At 43.6% G+C, this 23,636-nt stretch overlaps 1 protein-coding gene across 2 annotated transcripts in view; it reads left to right on the top strand.

The window, feature by feature from the left end:
- Positions 1-9,457: 9,457 nt before the first annotated feature.
- The window catches only part of LMCD1 (LIM and cysteine rich domains 1), a 58,557-nt gene continuing 44,378 nt past the window's right edge, over positions 9,458-23,636 (top strand). Inside the window, exon 1 of one of the 2 annotated variants that reach the window (XM_047746100.1) lies at positions 9,458-9,622. In XM_047746100.1, the coding sequence (XP_047602056.1) occupies positions 9,581-9,622 (42 nt within the window). In that variant the 5' untranslated portion in view covers positions 9,458-9,580. Of the gene's footprint in view, positions 9,623-17,081; positions 17,133-23,636 lie in introns of those variants that run through there. The other variant, XM_047746107.1, reaches the window with a different exon arrangement.

Here is a 23,636-nt window from a genome sequence, read left to right as displayed (position 1 = left end):
AGAGCCCTTAGTACAGAAAAAGACGCTCAATAGGTATTCGTTGAATGACTGAAAGACCGAACAGCTAGAACCACAGACCAGAGGACTGAATGACCAACTGAGGGATTCAATGAATGAAGGAACGAACGCATGAAAGAGGGATTCAGATTGGTCATCTACGTTCAACTGGATATGAAAATATTATCCTACCATGACAATAGACGAGACTACTAAATACAAGATTTTAACTTGGAAAAGTAGGGTCTTCAGGAGGATATATAATACTTGTTTTTTAATATCTTAGAGTTCAGTTCTTCTTCCATCCCCATTAATGATAGAATGGGTGATAATATCCTATTGGAAAACATTACTCATTCCACACTCACGTGGTCCTCAAATTGCACATCCCTCCCACCCTCCATCATGATCCGGAATCTGCTTGACAGTTTCAGGCCTCAGTGTGTCTATCTATGTCAGATGACATCATGGCCCAACCATGTGTCTTGGGCTGTGAGAACAACTTGGGAAATCAACAGGAAGCCCCAGATCTTTCAATGCCTAATTTCTGATAACTAAGAATTTTTCCTGAAATCTCCCACCCACCCCTGTCTTCTTGGTGAGCTCATTTAGTCTTTCCAGAAAGGCCGATCAGTGACAAGGCATTGCTGGACTTTGTCAGGGGGATTTGGTGTCTTCATACCTTGTTCATCTGCCACAGGACACACTCATCTTTCAAGCGTTCTGGAATTCTGCCCATGAATGTCTGAACATTCTGCTGCAATCCCAAAGGACCTCTTAGAATGTACATGTTTAGCCACAGAATATCCAAACTCTTTTTAAATTAAAACCTGCCTCAAATGAACATACTTAAAATGACCGTGGAGCAGTATTTTGACTATCCTATCCCCCTCTTAAGAATCCTGTGGCTGTAACAAAATAAATGGAACGCTCAGTTAATGCCATTTTCCTTGTGTAAGCGATGGAGGTAAAAGCTCCCATTTCCAGGCTGATGAAATCCTTAAAGATCACTAGGAAGCTTTTCTAACAGAACCAAGCATGGTGGCTACTTGCCTGGAAATTAGTAAATAATAATTACACAGCTACTGCCTCTTTTCCACTCCAAACAAGAAACTGCGTACTTTCTATACATGAGCATGTTTAATCTCCCTGTGGGTACTAGGATATTGGTATTACTGCTTCCATTTTATAGATAGGTAAGTTGAGGTTCCCAGTAGGTGCCCATGGAGGGATTGGAACCAAATGTGCCTTCCTTCAAAGCTGATGCTCCTACCCCTCCACAAGTTGCAACACAGCTCCTGAGATAAGGTAAAGCATGACTGATGACCAAGCAGAATGGAATAATGGAATAACTTAGGCAGAATAAAATAATACCTAAAGTCTAGAGGAGAGAAGACCTTGTGAACACATGACCAACAGTATTCTATTAGATCAACTGTCATCATGTAAGAAAGGGAGAGCCCTTTAAATAGATTGCAGAAGCTGGAAAGAACAGGTAGGTGACAGCCCTAGGAAGGTAGATGTCAGCCAAAGTAACACAGAACCTTCTAATAATGAGAAATGTCCCAAACTGCTAGATCGGTCTGGTGAGAATGAATTCTTGAACACAGAAAGTGTCCAAGCAGGGGGTAGATGCCACAGCAGTGGGTGGTATACCTTTGAGGTCCTGGCCCTCTGTCTGCTTTGGGTAGATGCCCACTAATTATCAGGGAAGTTTACCCCTGCCTGCACCTAATCACTGTCCGCCACAAGCATGCAAGCGAAACAATGTCTGCAGAAACAGTCTCATGCAAGTCTGATTTCCCTGAGGCTAGAGAAGGAATGGTGGGGAACTGTTACTCTGAATCTCTTTGTGACAAACAAGGAAGAACTGGGGCGCATTGGAAGGGAGAGAAATCTTCTAAGATGAAGGAAACCAGGGTATTACTTTGTGCCAAGTAATGGGTCACGTGCTTCAGACATGTTCTCTCTTTAAGTGTGAGCCACCCTCTGCAAGTAGGACTGATCATTTCCATCTTATGGCTAAAATAGTCTAAGAGAAAAGTTAATTTGCCCATGGCCAAATAGCTAAACAAGTAGTATAACCAGGGCTCAAACTCAGATATATCTAACTTCAAAACCCTCACTCTTTGCTCAACAGTTTGCTGCCAAACCCAGTGAGGGAGGTTGGGCAGGGTGCTGAGAGAAGGTGCTTAGGACAGGTGGATTTTGATGGGTAGAAGAGGAGTAAGAAGGCAGCAGCATGAAGTAAAACACAGGAGTGTAGATCAGAATGCATTGCTCAGACCGGCAATTTAATCACTGAGCAAAGATAGGTAACAGAAAGGAAATGGATCAAGCCAGACATCACCTCCTTCACAATGCATTCTACTTTTAGACTTGAACCCAAGCCACAGAACTGGTTCCAAACTACAAGAGATACAAGCTCATAAATAGGAACTCAGACTTTCAATCTGAACAAAACCTACATATGTCAGCTTTGCCCCTAAAGGTAATATACAGAAGCCACTTCCCTGTGATTTCAATACCCTATAGGGAGATGTTACCAGGTAAAGCAAGTTCATAAGGCTTTGGAAAATTAAAATGCCAAGATGGCAAAAAGAATGGAAAATGTGATAATGAAAGAAGATGATGATGATGCCTTTAACTGTATTAATTTTTATCTTCGGTCTCCTGGGAAACAGAGGTGCTACAATGCTCCCCTCAATCCCTGGCTAGTCAACCCTAATGAGTTGAACAGGCCTGATTTTCCCCCATTTTATTCCAAAGTAGAATTTTATTCTAAATGGTCCCCATAATTAGGTTGTTGAGGGACACCTACAGTTAGACCACAAGTGTTAAGTGTCTCTGTATGTGTAGTGAGGCGGGCAGAGGTTTATTTATATTATAGTGATCCAGATTCTATGCTATAAGAATTAAATGTGATTGGTGTGGCCTGGCACATACATGATGCCAAGGAAATGACTGCTGGGGCTTCAGCTGGTTCCCTGTACTTCTCATCACTACCATCTCTGCTGTCTGACACATATGGGTCCAAATTCCTGCTCCGTAACCAGCTATGTGACCTTGGGACCATTATTTAACATCCCTAGGGGTCAGTCTGCTGTTCTGTAAAATGAGAATAAAACCACTTGCCTCAGGAAGATGCTGGGAGGATGTAATAAAGTTGCCACTAGAAAGAGCCAGGCAATCGTGTTGGTGGTAGATCAGAAGTGGCACTTGGTACAAATTATCCTGAGCATGTCCCTTGAAATTGGCAATCCCCCCTTGGATAGGCCACTGTCAACCCACCACTCAACCTGTCCAAGCTAGTCCACCCCTCCTCCACCCCCTTCCCCACCCCGCTTCCCCAAAGATCAAGACCATTCTTACAGTAGGAACTTAGAGCTGCAATATTACCCCTTTATCCTGTTTAAGGTATTTTCTTTTTAGTGAGCCATAGCAACATCTCACTCCCAGTGGGCCATGTAGAACACATGTATTTTTTTACATCTTGGCTGCAGAGTACATGCAGGTCAGCAAATTACAATGATTCAAGAGGGTCTACCTCAGCAAATTGCTTCAAGTTCCCCAGTGTCTCACATTCAAGCCTCATCCCCAAAGATGCAAGACTAAATTCATGACAGCTGGAATCCTGGCATGGGAACAGAATATTTGGAAGGGCCATCAAGCTTAGGCCAAACTTTGCACATAACCCCATATTCACTCCTCACAGTGATCCCCACTTTGACACAGAATAAGACCAAGGCAAGGGGAGTTGTATACCTAAAGTCACTTACAGTGTCTGAAGGAATCCATGGTCGTCAGCAGACCTACCCTAGGGAAGGTCCCTAAATTTCTGTCTTGTTTCTCCAAGTACCTCTAACTGGTTTTCTTATTCTAATTAATGGGCCAAACCCAAATCATTTCAACTACTTCACATGCAAAAAGCAGAAAAAAACTACACGAGAAACACACAGGGCCCTCTATCTCACCAATCCAGCAAAGGCCACACTGAGATCATCTCTAAAACCCACTTTGCTTCTGTATGGGTCAGGGTCCTGGCTAGAAACAGTTGAAGGGGTAACGAGGGAAGTTTTATAAAGGCACTATCAATGAAGGCCAGTAACAGCAAGAAGCAGAGACCATCCCTAGGCCTCCAGGCGCCATGGGAGAGAGCTGTTCCCAGGATCACAGGAGCTGAAGCTAGAGGTAGAAGAGCATGACTACCACCTCCAAGATTCAGGCCAACAGGGAAGAAGAGGAAAGATTAAATATACTCACCCCGATCTCCTACCAGTGTCTCCTGCTCCCAGGAAGACAGCAAAGTGGCACCAGCGGGGAGTCCATGTGTCAGCCTACCAGGCACAGAGCTGGAGGAGGAGAGCAAAGAGTGGATCAGGAGGGAAACACAGAAAACATCCAGAACAATCCCAAAAGGTAAGAAACCTTGTCTTCCCTTCTGGTCCAAGCTAAGTCCTTACTGTAAAGCCAGGCAGCTCATGAGTGATCCCAGCTGGGTTTGGATCCTAACTAAGGAGCAGCTCTTTATACTCTTGTTTGCCTGGCAAAGAAGGGAATGGGGTCCACTGCACCATCAAGTGGGATATATATCTGATACTCAGATACTCAGAAAAAATTGATCACTTGCTCCTAGTAAATAATAATACATTTATGTTGTAGGTGGCCTTAGACATGATGGCCAGCCGTAACATTTTGACATAGCTACAATCAGAATATCGGGCTCTGGACTTCTGAGCCAATGCTCCTTCACGATGGATAGATTCTCCTTATGTCCTTCATAGTCCCTCTCAGAGCCAGCCTATAAGGCAGGAGAATGCTTGGGTCCAACAACCACATTTTGTTTTTATCCAGATGTTTTGGCCTTATAGGCAAAGCCTTTTGTGATCTAGGAAGCCATCCGAAAATCTGGAGAAAATTAGATAGTTATTCTAAAATTAAAGTTACTGTAAGAACAACAGGAAAGAAACCAAAAAATGTAAGTTGTGAACAATTCACATATACATGGTATGAATGATGGCCCCAGTTGATACAAATTAAAACATATAAGTGCTTTGGGACATATTTGTATCAATTAATATACATTAAAATATACTATTTGGCTCAGGGATTATTTGTATCAGTTAATATACATCAAAATATATTAGGTGATTCATGGGTTATTCATATATACCTACTCTTAAATGTCGAGTATTTTAATGAATAAAATATGTCTAAAAAGTCATAACCAAATATAGCCATAACCATCACTCATATTTGCATATTAAAACAACCATGCTACACTTATTACAATGTAACACAAAAGCATCATCATTGGGAGCCATGATTATTGGAGATTTCCCAAAGTGCCTGACATGAAGCCAAAAGAACTGGGTTCAAGGTTTGCTTGGCTTCTTTCTAGCTTTGTGACTTTGGGCAAATAGCTTATCCTTCCAGTGCAGTGCCTCAAACAGTAGACCAGACATGTAGGTATTAGTTCTCAGACCCTCAGTCTTTCCACCTGATGATGAGAGGTTGTTAGTTACCAGGCAAGTATCTATTAAGAACTTTTGGGTGTCCTGGCTGTGAATTAAATAGTAAATCAGGTACTGTCATCCCCCACTGCTTAGAACTCTATAACTGCTCTGTCTAATATGGTAGCCACTGGCCACAAGTAACTACTAAGCATTTGCAATGTGGTTGATCTCAACAGAGGTGTACTGCAAGTATAAAGCACATACCAGATTTCAAAGAGATAATACACACACACACACACACACACACAGAACATAAAACATCTCGGTAATGGTGTATATCAATCACATGTAGAAATGACCAATTTGAGATATACTGGATAACAAAAATGTATTATAAATAGTTCACCTGTTTCCTTTTACTTTTTTTAATGTGGCTATTAGAAATTTTTAAATGACATATTTGGCACACATTATGTCTCAGCTGGGAAGTACTCATCTATAATTCCCCAATGCTCTCAGGAAAGAATTTAGCCTCCGTAGCAGGGTCCAATGTGACCTAGTCACTGCCTATTTCTCGGTTCACCTTATGCATTCTCCCTGTCCTTCATTACCCTCAGACATAAAAAGCCTGTACCCACCTTAATGTCTTTGCTCTCATGACTCCATCCTTCTGAAATTTCTTTCCATGGAGACTCTACTCATAGCTGACTCATTCTCCTCCTTCAGGTCTCAGCTCACATGATCCCTTCAAGTCAGGCCTTTACTGGACCACCTGATGTGAATGGACCACATAACCAGTGAATCTCTCCTCCATTACTTCCTCCAAGGCACTCACTGCCATCCTCGATTACCTTATCTAATTATCTGTTCACCTATTTAATGTCTGTCTCCCTCCACTAGGATAGAAGTTGTGTGAGGACAGGAACCTTCTCTGTCTCATTCATGGTCTGTCATAGCCTCAGCTCAGGGCCTCCTGACTCACTGTAGTTCTCAGTTCAGTGTTTGTTGAATGAGTGAATAAATGAATGAACAATGAAAACCGCATGAATACAGAGACAAAAATCCCAGTTAGGACAAACCCACTGATAATGACAATACAACAATACTATCTTCCTTCCAGTGCTTACATTTTTCCCTGCAATCAATCCTTAAGACTTATAGGGAAGTACTGTGGAATAGTGGAAAGGACACAGTTTCGAGTTAAAAGTCCTAAGTTCAAATTTGGCTGTGTGACCTTGGATAGAGCCCTAGACCATCCCAAATCTCCACTTTCTCCCAGAAAAATAATTAGAATTATTATGGAATAATAAGAATTATTCTGTGATTATCCTGACGTTTAAGTAAGAGAAGAGATCTGCCAACTGGAGAGCCCCAGTGACATTTATTAAACCAAGACATTCTTGAAGGGGAAGGATTCTTTTATTTACCTGGGGTATCCCCAGCACCCAGATTTCTTGGCTAAGGCAGGTGCCCCAAAATTACTTGGTGGTTGAATGAAGCTTCTAATAAGCCCTACCACCACAAAGCAATGAGCCTTGGGAAAATCAGATCTCTCACTGTTCCAACCTAGAAAAGATAGCCCATTTTCTTCCAAAGAGAAGCAAAAGTAGAATGAGGCTGTGGTATAATGGTCATATTGCCTCCATTGGCCAGAACGTCCCAAATTATAATAGTCCAGTGAGTTGTCCAGCCAAGATTCTGACTATAGCTCCCCTTAAACATCTGGCTCAAGAGTAGGGTTCAAAGAGTCAGCGTGAGCATCTTTAGCCAGGAAAAGAGTAAGTAGTAGAAGGGACTGGGGGGCACCTTTCTGCCCACAACAGGTTATTCTCCAGAAAAAAAGAGACTGGACCACCCCAAGTAGTAGCTCCTGATTCTCACATTCTAAGAAAGAGTCACAATATCTGCCTCCTTAGCTGACACAGGGCCCAAGGGCAAAAATAAGGAGGGGAAAGGGGTCATGAGTTTGGAGCTATACAGTGTCAAAGTTAGTAAAATTAGAATTATTCCATGGAACAATAATTTCTCAAGATGGGGCAAGAAGGGTGGCTGGGAAGCAAGTGAGAAATGACTTCACTGGGAAGGCTTCTGCCCAGTTTGCAAGGGATAAAGCATGTCTTTGTTACTCCTCTGGCTTCTGTTTCTATAACTCTGAAATATAAAGGCTTCTGGCATAACATCCCAGTTCAGCACCATTGTTCCTAGGATTTGCTACTGAATGGGCTGTTCACATGGAAACCTCCTCCAGGCCAGGCTTCTGGTGGCCACCGTTTATTTACACACTGGTTTAACGTGCAGCCCACTTTGGAAGCTTGGACATACCAGACTAAGGTGTAGCATTGCACCATCTCTTCCTAGTCCTGCCTGCCAGCTCACTGCTGATTAAAAACAAGAACCCAACCTGTATTCATTTAACACACGTTTCAAGTGTCTATCATATGCTAGGTGTTGGGGTACAGCTGGGAGCAAGCAAAACAAACATCAATTATAGCAGATCCACAAAAGAAGGATCACAAACAGAAAGCCTTTTCTAGGAATATGAAAAAGGAATCATAATTTGGGATTATCGGTCAAGATTTGGGATGGCTGGAGATGATGATGTGTTAAGAACCAAGATGGAGGAGGCTTTAAGAGGGAAAGTACCTCCAATAAGAGAGGAAGCCCTAGAATATGACCTGCAGTTCCCCCACCCCCTCAAATTAGTCACATGAAGTACTTTGAGACCCCTCCCCCTTCAGTCTCCTCTGCAGCCTAGTTTTACCATAACCCACTGAAGCCCTGGTTTCTGGCAGGGGGTACTGCCACTGTGAGTTACAGGACTGAAAACGTCATAACAGAGCGACATTCTCCCCAGGGTAAAAAGTGGCTGGGGTTTAGTCCTTTATCCTGGCAGAGAAGAAAATGTCTCTCGGATCCCAGGTCTGTGGAATTGGCTCAGTAAGGATGTGAATTTACAGGCCCACAACATGGCATAGTGAGGGAAGACCTTGCTCATATTGTCTTATGAGTCTTGTTACATTAGACGTTGCCAGGCAAGTCACCCCAGGGATGTGAGACATGTGAATCTTGCCTGTCCAGATAGCCAATGCCCAATTTATGGAGTTTAACTAGAGTCTCCTAGTCTGTGGCTTCTTGTCATCATGTGTCCCTTCTCCCCTGGTAAGTGCTCACTCTCACTAACTCAGATGTAAAGCCTTGACCAAGAGTTCAACAGTGGACCGGTTATCCTGAGTGTGTCCTCATCTACCAAAAGCCAGTGATAATCACCACCATCATCATCACGGTGATAACAACACCTGATGTAATTCCAAAACTAGAAAGAAGATGTACCTCTCCGCGCTTATAAAATCAGGACCAAATCCTCCTCGCTGAAATGGGAGGATGTGCGCAAAGCAAGTTAGAAAAGGCAGATTAATAATTTACAAACATTAATTAAAACAAAACAAAACAAAACACCTAACTCACTGGGCTCTCACCTCCTGTCTGGTGATTGGAGGATTTGCCCCGGTTTGGGAAAGTTAGCAGGCCCAGTCAGTGCGGCTGCACACCCCCTGCCTCCCCTATCGCCCCGCACCTCCCCTAGGACAAGGCAGAAAGGGTGGGAAGGGGAACACCGCTCAGCATTTATTTTTGGACCCAGCTCACTAAAAATACCCAGCCTCCCTGTTTGATCACTCTCCCTTTTGACCTGAATGGATCGCGGGGGCCTAGCGGCCCTCCCCACCCTCTGCTCGTTGTCCTTTAAAGGAGAAGGGCGTGGGGACGGATTCCTGCCGCCTGCTCGAAGGACAGATGTGAGCCGCCAGGGCAGGCAGGGGCCGCGGCCGCACTGACGTCAGGGCAGCGCTCGCGCCGCCGCCGCCGCAGCCGCCGGGACGGCCCAGGCCGCCTGGAGGGAGGGGGAGCCGCGCGCTGCCATTGGCCGGCCTAGCGCGAGAGCCCGCGAGGATTGGCTGGCGCCGTTTTAGAGGGAGTCCCGTTCTCCAATTAAAGGACCCCGGGGCGCCGAGCTGCGCACAGAGCTCCCCCCGGGGCCCGCGAACTTGGCCATTCAGCCAGCGCTGTCCCCGCTGCGCGCCCTCGCGCCTCTGCCTGAGAAGCCAGGCGCTGTTCCTGCCCCAGAGAAGATGGCAAAGGTGGCTAAGGACCTCAAGAAAGGAGTTCAAAAGGTGAGCTGCGATCTGTCTGTACTTACCTACATTCTTCCTTTTCCCCGTGTCCCTCCCCCAGGTTTCGCGGAGGCTTACCTAGACGTAAGAAGGAAGCTCATTAAATTCCAAGACTTCCCAGAAAACAGAACAGTTGGGAGTACATATTTGAGCTAACAGGCACACACCCCAAAACTTACTCTTAAAAGCCATTGTGTAAAGTATTTGCAGAGAATCTTAGTTCTTCGATGATGCTACTTAAAATTTAAATAAAGTGGAACTTTTAAGAAAGTAGTAATCTTATTGTCTGTAGGAAGAAAAATAACCCCTCCCTTACCCCTCCCGGGATTGAGGTGAAAGCTGAGGGGAGGGTAATATTTATTCATAAATTAATCTCCCCTCTTGCTGTCATCCTAGTGTTTTGTTTTTCACACACACACACACACACACACACACACACACACACCAGTTTCTTTAGTTGGTGATGTTGGCGATGGCAGCAGTTCCAGCACATGGGAACTAATTTCTGTCCCTAGGGTCTGCACGTTTCCCTTTCAGGAAGAGCTGGCCTGGAGCCCGGAAGGTCACGGGTGATTCACTGCAGGAGGGGCCTGCAGCTGTGCCTGTAGCTCCAACACCCACCCACTACTTACCTGGATGCAGTTGGGAGAGGGCACAGGCCAGAGGCTTAGAGGACAAGAGAGCTGGAAGGGAGCAGAGACACAGACAGTCTAAGCCAATGGAGAACTGAAGCCCAGGGTTTAGAGCAGTTGCTTCCAGGAGGCAGTGGTGCATAAGGATTGCCTAAGGCACTGAAGCCCTGGCCCTGCCACTTTTTAGGGGCACTGCTTTGACCAATTCACTTTTCTGTGCCTCCGTTTCCTTGTCTCCAGTTTTGGGGATGGTAGACCCTGCTTCTCTCCCAGCAGCAACAACAGCAGCAGTACACTGTGGGTTAATCTCCCAAAGCAGTCATTTTAAATTCTTGCAGGGCAAAGCCCTCCTCAGTCCTCTGCCATTACCTGTGGAATAGAATGAGAGACATGAAAAACAAAAACAAAAACAAAACAAAGGAAAGGACAGGAAAGAGGAAGAAAAGACAAAAACCCCGAACATATGTCAGAATCAAAATAAAAATGCAAGCCACATAACTTAGAAGCACAGAGTTCATGCATCTGATTTATAGCTGCACCATTACACAGCTGACCTCCCCAGATTCCCACACAGTCCAACGGACCCTTCTGAATGTGTACACCAAGTCAGACTTAATCAGGGCATCCCTCTGGAAGGTACCATGTCCCATCACATTTGCCAGACTCTGGAGAATCAGGTCCTCTTTCCGTCTATGGAATTCTCCTAACACTTTAGACCTCGGTAAGATACCTGTTAATTTCTACCTACTAACAAGTCATGCATACACTGCTTTTATTTCTTTACACATGTTTCTAAACTCCTTGAAGACAGACCTTTCTGGTTCATCTCCATTCCAACACAGCATACCATACACAGCAGGACTCAATAAACGACCAGTGAACCACTGAATATCCATCCAGCTACGACCATAGTTTTCGCGGACAGTACATTTTGTACGTGAATGTTTTTTAACTTGTGGCAGAACCAGGATATTTGTGTGTCTGGACAGCCTCCCCAAATTCAGCTGAGGTAAAAGAGTTTAGAGCTAAAGGGGCCAAGCCCCACGGTCCTCTAGAAAGTGAGGTGATTTGGGGTGGTTTTACTACAAGCAGATTGATAGATGATGTGTGAAGACCCAGTACATGGAAACCCTCCTCCTTGCTGAGGGCCAAAGCCACCCCTTGGAGGAAGCCTTGTTTTTATTTTTCCTTTGCATTGGTGAGTGTGATTATCTGGATTAGAGGTGGAACATGTTCCCCTTCTTGTCACCCTCTCAGGCCAACTTCCTTGGCCTGCAAAGGGTTTATTTTCCATTTAGATCCAATTACAGGCTTAGAAAAAGAATGTGGTGGGTAGAGATGAAAGGGTTTTTTTTTTTTTTAAACTTCTTGGGATGATGGCAATGAGGAGGACAGTCACCACTAGGTAGATGAACCAATGTCTTCAACTCAAAAAGTCAAGAGAAGGGAGCTGGGGAGAAACTCTCCTTGCTGAATGTTATAATAGTGATTAAACACCGTGTCATACCAACAGCATGCTGAAAAACTTTTACTGCATATTTACTCTTTAAATCTGCAGCAGTGGGGAGGTGGTTTATAACATTTGGCTTCAGGATGCTTAATCACAGGCATTTTGAAGCGATTTCATAGACTCTTGGAGCTGCAAGGGACCTATTTACAAAATGAGAACTGGTTTAAAATGGCATACAAACTGTCTCTATTGCCCCAACCCCAAGGGGAAGTAGGTTATGAGGAATCCCTAGCAGCTTGAAAGTCATAAAAAGGTCTTCAAGAGAACATAAAATCCAAAACCTGGAGTTGCTTTAGAGATCGTCTAACCAATCCCAGACGAACTGAGAGACTCACCATGGATCACATATCTAGTTACTGGCAGAGCTTAGAAACAGCTACCTGCCTCCTCTCATCTGTGCTATGTTAAATGCCACTCTTGAGCCATCATTTGTTTTTCTACTGGGAGAGAGAAGGCCTCCTAGTACAGAGAGTTCCCACAGAATAGTCAACCTTCCTTGGTAATAAAGGGCCTGGAAGGCCAAATGCCATTTCTTTTGGTGGAATCAATCACTACAGTGGATTTGTTCTTCTATTGTTTATTAAGCATATTTAAGAATACTGCTACTACTGTTCTTGGATCCAGAGCGAGGCTCATACCCCAGCTCTACCACTTAGTAGCTGTGTGCTCTTATGTACTCCATAATTAATGTCTGAGTCTGTGTCCTTATCTGAGAATTAGAGAGGCAGTAGCCACATCTACCCCCCAAGGGGTCTGTGATCATTAAATGAGATAATGCATAAAAAGGGCTCAGCCCAGAAGCTGGCAAATAGAGTTAGTTGTTATTGTTGTTATTGGTATATTTTGATGGGTGTGTGAATGCTCAAAGGAGTCTTTTGGTGAATGAATGAAGGACACACTTTTCTTTATGCATATCCCATCTGAAGAGCAGCTAACTTTCATTCATCTGAACCAAAGCAAGTTGCTCAGCTTCAATAAGCCAAACATTGATCTCGTCTTTATTCTACCCCAAAAGATACAAAATCTGCTTACATGGAACAGAGATTACCAGTCATTTCACTATGGAGTTATAGAATTTTAGGCTTGGAAGGGGACAGGGAGCTCTCCTCACCTTTTAGGCAAGGAAACTGAAGCCCAGATGGGTCAAGCTCCATATTTGAGATTGCTGAGAAGATGTGCTGAAGCCGATTGAGGCTCTGCAACAATATGGGCCTGTTGGCTGCCAAGAAGCCACTTGCAGGAATTTAGAAAGGATGAGAACAAAGGGATCTAAGAGCATGTCCACTGTGGACTATGCATGTGCTAGTGGACCTGCTCCAGAGGGTCCTCTCTTCACCCCTCAACGCCATGTCAAAGGAGCATTCAATGATGATTTTAAGTGCATTGCCAGGCTCAGCTGGGCGTCTCCCCACACCCTTCTCTGCATCCCCTCCCTCTTGGCTTTCCTGTTCTCCAGCTTTATCCTCCCCTCTGTCCTCAGCCCTTCCTGCTTTCACCTCCAGTTCCTGCAGCGTGTAACACTGCTGGCACGTTGCCTGAGCGAGCCAATCCAATGTAAATATGGCTCCTCGAGAATGGTTGTTGGCTCCCTCAATCTTAAGAATATATTAAGCTGTCACTTAAAGACCATAATAGCCAAGGCATTGGAGACATGCCCATAGGTGTATAAGCAACCTGGCCCAAAAGACAGGCTTATTTAAAAAAAAAATAAAGAAAGAAATTATCTAAGTCCTTCTTAAAGGGTCCCTGAAAACAAATGCTGAAGCCATTACTTTGTACATTGAAGATGCTTGTCACATTGTGCAGACATGTGTGAATATGGGGGGTTGGGGGCTGAGGATTGACTTTCACCAGCGCATCCACCACCTGGGGTGATGGGAGGCAGGGAAAGACTTAATCATAGACCATCTCTAGGCTTACTCTCAGCCCTCTAGGCTCCAAGACCTTCTCCTAGCCAGGACCTATGCACCATCCATAACCAGGACAGTGGGAAAAGGTATTCCCTTCGGAAGGGCCTATAGTTTGATCTTCTCTCCATATTAATTAGCCAAAGATAACAAAGGATAAAAAGAATGGGCTGAGTCCAGCAAAAGCTGGGGATCAAGAAGGAAGGACATTAACACAGGCTCACAGGTGCATCATTCTTTCTCACCCCCATGCCTGCCACTTCTGGTGAGGAGAAGGTAAGGAGCAGAGCAGTGAGGGGATAATTCCTCCTGCAGCCCACTGGAGTCAATAGGACTCCAGAAGAGGTATTCAATTTGACTTTGACTTTAGAAAGAACCTTTTTTTAATTTTTTCCAACTTGTACATTCAAAATAGTATGTGAATAACAAAGTGAAATCTGGCATGATGAGTATAGACCTTGGGAGTTCTTTATTTTTTTTTTAAGATTTTATTTATTTGACAGAGAGAGAGATCACAAGTAGAGAGAGAGAGAGGAGGAAGCAGGCTCCCTGCCTAGCAGAGAGCCCAATGTGGGACTCGATCCGAGGACCCTGAGATCATGACCTGAGCTGAAGGCAGAGGCTTAACCCACTGAGCCACCCAGGCAGCCCCTAGACCTTGGGAGTTCTTATATCCCCAGTGTTCATCCAACACCATTTAAACATAGATGATGAGAAAAGTTTTCTGGCAGAGGTTGAGTCAGCCTAATAACTGTAGGCATTTATTTATCAGTTGACTTTGGACAGGTCACTTTTCCTAGGAAGTAGCAGACCTGAGATGAGAACCATTCTTCCTTTTCCCTCCAGCCCAATGACCTTTCTTATACACCAGACTATCTTCCGAATAACAAATGATTCCAGAAAAACAGGCTAAAACTCTGTTCCACTAAAAGTAGAATTGTGGAACAGCTTTTCAGAACATCCAGAAGGAAGAGACAACTGTTGTTCTTTAAGTGCCTTTGTTTGTAAGTACCCCCCCCCCCCAACACAAACACACACACACCCTTTCTGTTGCTATCAGAAAGAGGATTCGGCTGGCAGCTGCCATGATCTTGGTAGGTACAGGGCCACCAACCACTTCTACAGGAGTCTCTCAAGATTATGTTATTTCTGTAACTTCACATGGAACATTCAAGATGTCCGAAACCCATTCTTGGAGCTTTGTACGTATCAGTGGCTGGATCTGCAGAAGCTCTAGAAATGTTTTCTATATAGCTTTTAAAGAAAACATCAAACAAGAAGTTGGGTCTCCTATGTGCACCGAGACTCTTTTCAGTGGCCAAATCCTGAACTCGGTTCCTAGGCCTAAATATCTGGTGTGGAAACTTGATGGTGGTTTCACAAGAACAGAAAAAGAACTAAAACAATTACAAAGCTTTGTCAGACTTCCAGATCAACTCTTCACTCATTGTCTGCTCCTTTATATGAGAAGCAAACCCCTTTCCTTTTTTTCTCAGGAGGGACATGTTTGGTCTTCTTTCACCATTTGTTTGGACTCTTGTCCCCCTAAGAACTCTGCAGGAAGACTCACCCATTCTCTGCTAGCATAGACAAATTCAAGGAAAGACCAAAGAGAGGAAAGACCTCTCTTGAGTGCATGGAGGGTGCTTGAAATTTCTCACATCCCATTTTACCTCAAAGACTACCTTGCAAAAATGTGTGTTCTTTCTCCATGTAAGTAGATTAAGGCTAAGTTTACATGATCATATGATGGCAGGTTAGGAACTCAAACCCAGCCTTCTCTGATCCCAAATCTTAATCTCTTTCCACTCTAAGAAAAAATAAGAAGGCTTTCCTCAGAAGTAGCCATCTGGTAGAGAGGAGCTCTGATTATCACTGTGTGCTTCACTCAGAGATCAAGGTCTCTCTACACATTAATAGTCTGATTCAGAAATTGCCCAGCACTTGTTACCAGGCATTTGTACCTCTCTGGTATCTCTTGGTCACTAGTAGGTATCTGCTGTCACCTACAATAAGTCAAAGTCATTTCCAGGTATAGAACAAGAGCTTTCTAGATTTTGCCTGGTTCCTGGTTTTCTAGAAGTCTAATTGAATTCTGAAGGGAGGATACTGGTAGACAGACAACCTAAGGAAGCATACAACAGTATCCTAAAATTACTGAAGAAGCAGTGACCCTTGACCAAAAAAAAAATAAAAATTAAAATTAAAAAATCCTAGAGATCCTGGTCCCAGAGCTTCCAGGAAATTTTAGCCTGAAGATAAGTTTGGCCTCTGGAATGTGTATCTCTACATGCCTGGTCAGCCTGACTCATGGTCTACCCAATAACACGTGAATCAGGACCAAGCAAAACACAGCCAAGCCCCCACCAGGACATGCTTTAAAAGGAAATAAGATCACTGAGGGGGAAAAAAAGCAAAGGCTCCATTTGGCAAGTCACCCTTTGGAAGGACAAAGAAGTACCAGGGTCCAGCCCATGGCGGCTGTTTCAAATCCACATGATCTGTTTATGGGAATTTTTTTCCTCCTTCTGTTTTAAAACATTAGTTTCTTTATAAAATTAATCTTTGGACAAAAATGCTAGTGAATCTTTATTTAAAAGAGCTGAGCAGAATCTAGGGATTGGCTTCATCAGTCCCTTTGTGTTGCAGTTGGGACATGGGAGAGAAATAGCATATCCAGAATTTACAGGAGACATAACTGAGAGATGCACTGATTCACAGCATCTTTTATGAATGTGGGAGGAAAGGGTATGTTCTATATTCTGTCACTTCCATGCCCAGGATACTCTGATTTCATGTCAACTTCATATCTTCAAACTTCAGAACGTCAAGTGAACATTTTGGCTATGAACTTAGCTTTGGCCACAAGACTTAGAGGCCAGTTGAGAAGTAGTTAAACACATGGCCTTTGCAAGCATGGAGATCTAGATGTGACTTATGGTTCTGCCATTTACTGGGTCTGCGACCTCTGCCAAGTTGCTTTTCCTCTCTGAACCTCTGGTTCCCTATTTGAGAAAGAGAGTTAACAATGGTTCTACATCTAAACAATAGTTGAAAAGATAAGGCACTCCAAGTGCCTGGATGCCTAGTACGTGCTCAAAAAATATTTCCTCTTGCTTCCTGGTATCCTCTGTCTTCAGTACAGCATGGAAGTCCCATAGGTAGTTAAGTGCTGGAGCATGCAAAACCAAGTTCAGCTTACCTACGTCATGTCACATGTGGCTTCTAAGATATCAGATTGCAAGACCTTCTCTTTGTAGCTAAACTTAGACTTAGCCATAAATACACTCAAGCTGCATCATATGCGAAATTGTGACAATGGCAACAATTTGCTTTGGGTGGCTTGTTGCTACACTTCTAAAAAGCAGTCCTTCCCTTGCCTGAGACCAGACGTTGGCCCCAACCGTGTGATATAGGAACTTACCCTCACCAAGCCTCAGATGTCTTGCTTATAAATCAAGGTAATATTCACTCATTTCTTCATTTAGCAAGTATTTATTCAGCATCTATCGTGTGTCAGCCGCTTTGCTGGGTGCTAGACAATGGATAAGAGAATTTTGGTCCCTTCCATGTAAGCTTGAGTCTGATGAAATTCATTTCTCATAAAGGTAAGATAAAGGCCAAATCCTGTCAGCGTTCTGATTCTGTGTATCTCTTGACCATCTGTGTTGTGTGTGCATGCACACACAATTCTTCTTACACAGTTAATTCTTCTCCTTTGCTACCCACCCTTATATTTCTGAGCACTGCACACCTCTAAGCCACACCGAACCCCAGTCATTTTTACAGTGTAACAAAGGAATGAGTGTGATAATTCTCCCAGTATTTGCATATTTAAAAGATTTATATATTTAGTTATTTGAGAGAGAGAGTGAACAAGTAAGGAGAGGGGCAAAGGGAAAGGGAGAAACCGACTCCCTGCTGAGCAGGGAGCCCGATGTGGGCTTAGCTGAAGGCAGACACTTAACCAACTGAGCCACCCAGGTACCCCCCACCCCAGTTATTGCATTTTAAACAGGGTACTTAGTGATGAGCAGTGATGAGCAGTGATGAGGCAGAGGAGAACTCCTGGCAGCTCTCAGGTGCTTCTGGTAACCAGCAGCCCCTTCAGCTGCCTTGCAGACATGATGGTGGACACACTGTCTGTGCCCAGCCTATGTCCTCAGAGGCAGCCTAGCACCCCAGGCCCTGTCCTTAGTGGTGTTGATGGCAGGGGCACCAAAGGACAGGAGCACAGAGAAAGGACTCTTGGCTGACTAACACCCCCATAACCCGCCCTTAAGACGACAGAATCTATTTGGGCTGTATGACTAAGTGGCATGTCCAGGTACTGATTCATGAGGCTGACTACCAAGGTGACTGTCCTAGCTGATCCACTGGCTGGAAGAAGTGGAGGGAAAATGGAGCCCAGCCCTGCCCTCATCCTAGAGGAGAGCCGTCCACCTGCCGAGGCATTCCTGTGCTCTGCGCCCCGCCCTGGCACTGTGGCCAGCCAGTGTCCTTGTTAAGGGGATCTGGCCATAACGGAGGAGGGGGTAGGGGGCCAGTATTTGGAGGCTTATTTTAGAGGAAGTCAAGGGGATTTTTTTTAAATCTTGTAAGCTGAGAGAGGAGACATTTTTAACCAGGGATCTGTGAACAGAATTAAGGGTATCAAGGAATGTAAATGAAGAAAAACTGCACCCTTATATACGCAGCCTCTGATTCAGCATTTCCTTCAATTATGAATGAAGACAAAAGCCCTTACAGCTTAGCAACCCCTTGTTGCTAACAACCAAAAAGTTATTGTACAAGACATTTACATTAGAAAAATATAGCTGGATATAGGCCCTGTGCCCTTGATACCAATGGAAATCTGATACTTTCCTATCCTGAGATCTAAACTTTCCAGCTGAGATCGATGACTAATGTACCACTTATACTTGCCCATGTTCTGAAATAACAATAAATCCACTACTAAGTCTTGTTAATTAATTTAATAAAGGCATATATATTACTAAATCATAGATCTGTTTTTACATATTGGTACTATTTCACTAACAGTGTTTTTTTTCTGTCATCTTACATATTTTCATGCATTTAAAACATTATTCTGAGAAGGGATGCTTTTGTGTCAGACAACCAGAAGAGCCCAAATATATTAAGACCTCTGTCAAAATAAAGCCTTACTAGTATTCTATACACAAATACATAAATAGGTACAGCTGTAGTGGACTGAGATCTGAGGCTCTTGGAGCAGACAAACATGATTTAAATCCCAGCCCAGCCACTCATTTCCTATTATTTTGGACAAGCCACATTACCTCTGAGCCTCAGTCTCTTCATCATTAAAATGGGCCTGAGCGTTGTTGTCCCCAATAATGATCTGTTAAGTTCTTAGCACAGTTTTTGAGATATAATGTTGCTTGTTAAACAGGAATTACCTCATGAGAGCTCATGAGAGCAAAATGGTAGAGAAAATAAAAACATTACTTTGATGAAACTTATCCACTTCTAATTTGGCACACTTTAAGAAGTTAGTTTGTGCAAACATATATGCAATTATTACATGCCAGGGACTAAGGGACTAAGCTGATCAGTGGAAAAGTAGAAGGAAAAGAATCTCAGAAGCTGATGGTTTCAGAAAAGGAACAGCCAGCATGGCCATCAGAGAGCGAACAGTGCCTACAGACCTTGATCAGAGGTACATGTGGAACTGAGGGAGATCAGAAGAGGCAGTACTTAACCCCACCTGGGAGGTCAGAGAAGGCTTATCCAGGAGACGACATCTGAGCCGAGTGTTGAGAGACAAGGATAAATGAGCTGTTAGGAGCAGGTCATGGTCCAGCTTTATGCTTTCCAAGTCTGACACGTATATTCTCCATCCTACCTGACTTCTAACTTGGGGAATATCCTCCATCTTGAACTGTGGAGAAATACATTTCCGTGTATCCATCCATCCCCACATATGTGTCTTTTATTTTCTCATCTGAGGACTTGCTCCTCTTGCCTCTCAACCAGAACACTTGAGAGTGATTAGGGTAGCAGGCCCTGCCAAAGTGTTACACAGAAAACTTTATGACAGGCTTGAGACTCTCCCCGTTCCAGCAAAGGAGATCCAGCTGACTCAAGCCCCCTTGAGTTTGAACTTTTGCAAGAAGATTTAGGTTCAGATAACTGAGAATATGCAATATCAATGGGAAGAAAGGAACACACACACACACACGCACACGCCCTATGAAATTCAGCACACTGCATGTATGAGCAGAACATGAAAACGGTCCAGAATCTCCCAGGCATGTTTGTGCACCCCACGTTTTATTCACCCTTAGACTCTGAGACCATAAATGATACTTAGAGGAAAAATCCCAACTAAGACTCTTGGATGAAATAAGTGAAAGAAAGTCAACCCTTTGAAATATGGAGCTTGTTTAATGAGATCCAGAATCTTACATCAAAACAATTCCTCTTGTACAGTTCTTCAGAGTTCTCACTTGGCCTGACAATGTGGGCTCCTCACTGCCATGGGTTAGAGCAGATGAGGAATAGGAACGAAAAACACATGGTTTGGATGTCAAAATGCCACTGGGGTGATTGTTCTTGGTTTTTGCTAGCTGTATATGGTAGCATATATGATTATGGTACATTAAAAAAAAAAATCCCAGATTATTCCCTGTCAGTTATCTGGAAAATGAAGTTATGAGGATCATGCCTGTGTTTGCAAGGACCTAAAAAGAGGCGAACTTTGATGGAAAAGCTGTGTTTCCTTGAATCTGTCCTCCTACACAGCTGACAGGCCCCAACAGCCCATGGGGAGAGACATAAGAGTCACACTATCTAGAATGGTGTTGTCACCAGCCTCCACACCCCAGGCTGGGCCATGACAAGGAAAATCATCATACGCTTATTTGAATAATGCTTGTACAGTATATTGCAGCAATTACAATTATTTTTTAGGAGATAAAAAGGGCTTAGAGTTTCTCCCTAGTTCATTCTCCTTATTTAACAAACAAGGAAACAGGTCTAGCAAGTCAAGTGACTTGCTCAAGGTCAGAGCTAGTTAGTGGAAGAGCTGGGGTAAAAATTTGAGGTATCATAGCATTTCAGGTTCAGAAGGACTTTGAAAACTTTATTCTGTTCGGCCATCCCATCCTTAGCCTTAAACGTGAGGTGAATTGGACAGGACAGCCAGATGCTCTGAGAATACCACTGACTAGCATGCGTACCTCCTGAAGAGACCTATTTTTTGAACCGCTCTAAATATTAGAAGTTCATCCTTATCACGAGCAAAAAATCTCTCCCTCTCTCTCTCTCTCTCTCTCTCTCTTTCAGCAACTTTTTCCCATTGCTTCTGTTTCCCTAGCTCTGCTCGATTCCAGTATGCAATGACCACTTTTTTCTAATGTCCCAGTTCTGGTAACTGACTAAGTCCTACATATTGTTCGGATTAAGGTCAACGCATCGTTTCCTGGGTTAGTTCCTCCCTTCTGGGAGACCTAGTGTCAGTTTTTAGCTGAGTGAGATGGCCAACAGACAGCTCCCAGTTTTTGTTTTGATGTGAGTTTGGGGACTTGCCCAAGGGGACTTGAGTTTGCCACCTTCTCCATCTGAGCAACATATTTACCTCTCCTAATTGCACCCATTTGGGAAGGTCACTTCTATGCCACCAAACTATCCTGTTTCTCAGAGGAGAGCTTTTACAGTACAAAAACGTGGCAAAAGAGAGGGGATAGGCAACCCTAAAGCACTAAGAACTCCAAACCCACATCATAAATATTCATGAAAAATCAGCACTTGTCCACATGTAAAGCACCTGATTTATAAAGGGCAAGAGGCAGGAGGAGGTGATAAGAAATCAGAGAAGACTAAGAAGAAAAAGAAGAAAACTGTGACAAACAGAGGTAATATGTCTTTAGAAAGCTTTAAAAAATATTCGCAAAGTTATCATAGCTTATTACTGTGTGGAATGTGAGAGCAGTAAGAGAGTAATGTAAACTTTATATCCTGGTGACGTTTCCATCTGGAAGGAATGCTCAAAAAATAAATATGAAGGCTGGTCACCAAAACCAACTTATTTTCATTAAAAGATGCCACTAAGAAAGTAAAAGACAAGCCACAAAAATAGTCACAGTACATATATGTGACAAAGGATTATATCCAGAATATTGCTAAATCCTTTAAATAAATTTTTAAAAAGCAGCCCCATTTAAAAAGAAAATAGCTGGAGATTTGAACAGCCATGTCACAGAAAATGTCTAAATGGCCACTAAGTGTAGGGAAAGATATTCAACCTTATTACTCATCAGAAAAACACAAAAGCACAATAAGATAGCATTGCACACCCAGAAGAGTAATAAAATTAAATACTGACAATAGCAAGTGTTGATAAGGACGTGGAGCAGTTAGAATTCATACATTGCCAGGAAGAATGTAAAGTGATATAGCCACTTTGCTGGGGCATGTGGGTGGCTCCATTGGTTAAGCGTCTGATTCTTGGTTTGGCTTGATGCATGATCTCCTGCATCGCAAGACTGAGCCCTGTGTGGGGCTCTATGCAGAGTGGGGACTCTGCTTGAGGATTCTGTCCCTCTGCCCTTTCTCCCATGTGGATGCACGAGTGTGCGCACTCTCTGTTTCTCTCAAATAGAAAAATCTTTTTAAAAAATGTTTGAAAAGATACAATCACTTTGGGAAACTGGTAGAGACAAAGAACTCATAGTGGGTAGAAAGGGGTAGAAAGAACATGAGGGCAAAGGACACAAGACAGACCTGGAATAGAGGAAGTGAGACCAGCACCCCTCAGTGTTATCCTTACCCATGTGGTTTAATCTAAAACCTTGTACCTATAGACCAAGATCAGAACTGGCATAGTAGGAGTGGGGACAGAGGCATGGGAGGGAGACTTTTTGGCAGATATAGGAAGCATGGGGAGATGAAAAGGAAATGAAAGTGAGAGGGTTGGGGAAGGCACCGTTCCAAACCAGACTCTGAATTTTTAATATCTGGTCCCAAGTTTTATTATCCTCCTGCAGACTCGCCTACGAAAGGATTGGCCTTAGGATAGTGAATGCACCAAGGCTTGATTTGTTTCCTACCTTCAAATGACTGACTTGAACCTTCATCTGACCCTTGAGCCCCCCCTCTTTCTGGCTGGAAGTCTCTTGAGAACAAACTCCAGTGATTTCCATGGCCTCGGGAGGTAGTTGGCTCAGGTCTCTAGACGACAGCAGCCGCATCTCAGGAGAGTTGGCCCTCTTGAGAGACAAGAGCCAGCAGGACGACTGAAAATTGGCTGAAGTTTAGTCCAAACCACTTATAGCTCAGACCCATATCGACTTTTTAAGTTTCTAGTCCTTGATGAATATTTATACCAAAATAGGGCCAGTGGAAAAGTTCCATCTGTGTGGATTTTAAGAGTTTTGCCTTCCCTCAGCCACGTTGACCAAACTCAGGAAAGTAGGGGAGTCACTGCCAAGTATATGCTCTTTGAAGTACAAGAAATTCTGAGAAGGCCCTGGACCCATCGTATTTCTTCTCATCCCGAAAACTTAGATTTGGCACTCCTTTTTTTAAAAAGTACTTAATATCACCACCTCTCATAGGCTTTATAATTTTAGCCTAGCCCTGGACACCATGAACACTCTTTTGAAAGAGTGTGTCTCTTCAAAGTTTTGCTGGGTGAAATTGCTTTGCTGGTTGGTATTTTTCCCACCTTTCTAAAATCTGGGTGGTCCCATTAATCTCTTTAACTCACCTCTTTACTTTGCTAGCTGACAAATGGCCCCAAATTTTCTCTTCAGTTTTTTATTAGTCACTCCATACTCCTCAGAAGCAACAACACAAAAAATTTCATTAAGTTCTGCCCTTAATATGAGTGACTAAAATAGAAGCTCTGCTCTTACCCATGCATATTAACTGCACTTACCAAGCACAGGCCATGGGCCAAGCACTGTGCTACAGAGTTTTCCTAATGTTTACAGAAATCT

Source organism: Lutra lutra, chromosome 1, assembly GCF_902655055.1.
Source record: "Lutra lutra chromosome 1, mLutLut1.2, whole genome shotgun sequence".
Taxonomy (NCBI): Eukaryota; Metazoa; Chordata; class Mammalia; order Carnivora; family Mustelidae; genus Lutra; species Lutra lutra.
The sequence above is the reverse complement of the archived record's forward strand: the minus strand, read 5'-3'. Positions and strand labels throughout refer to the sequence as shown.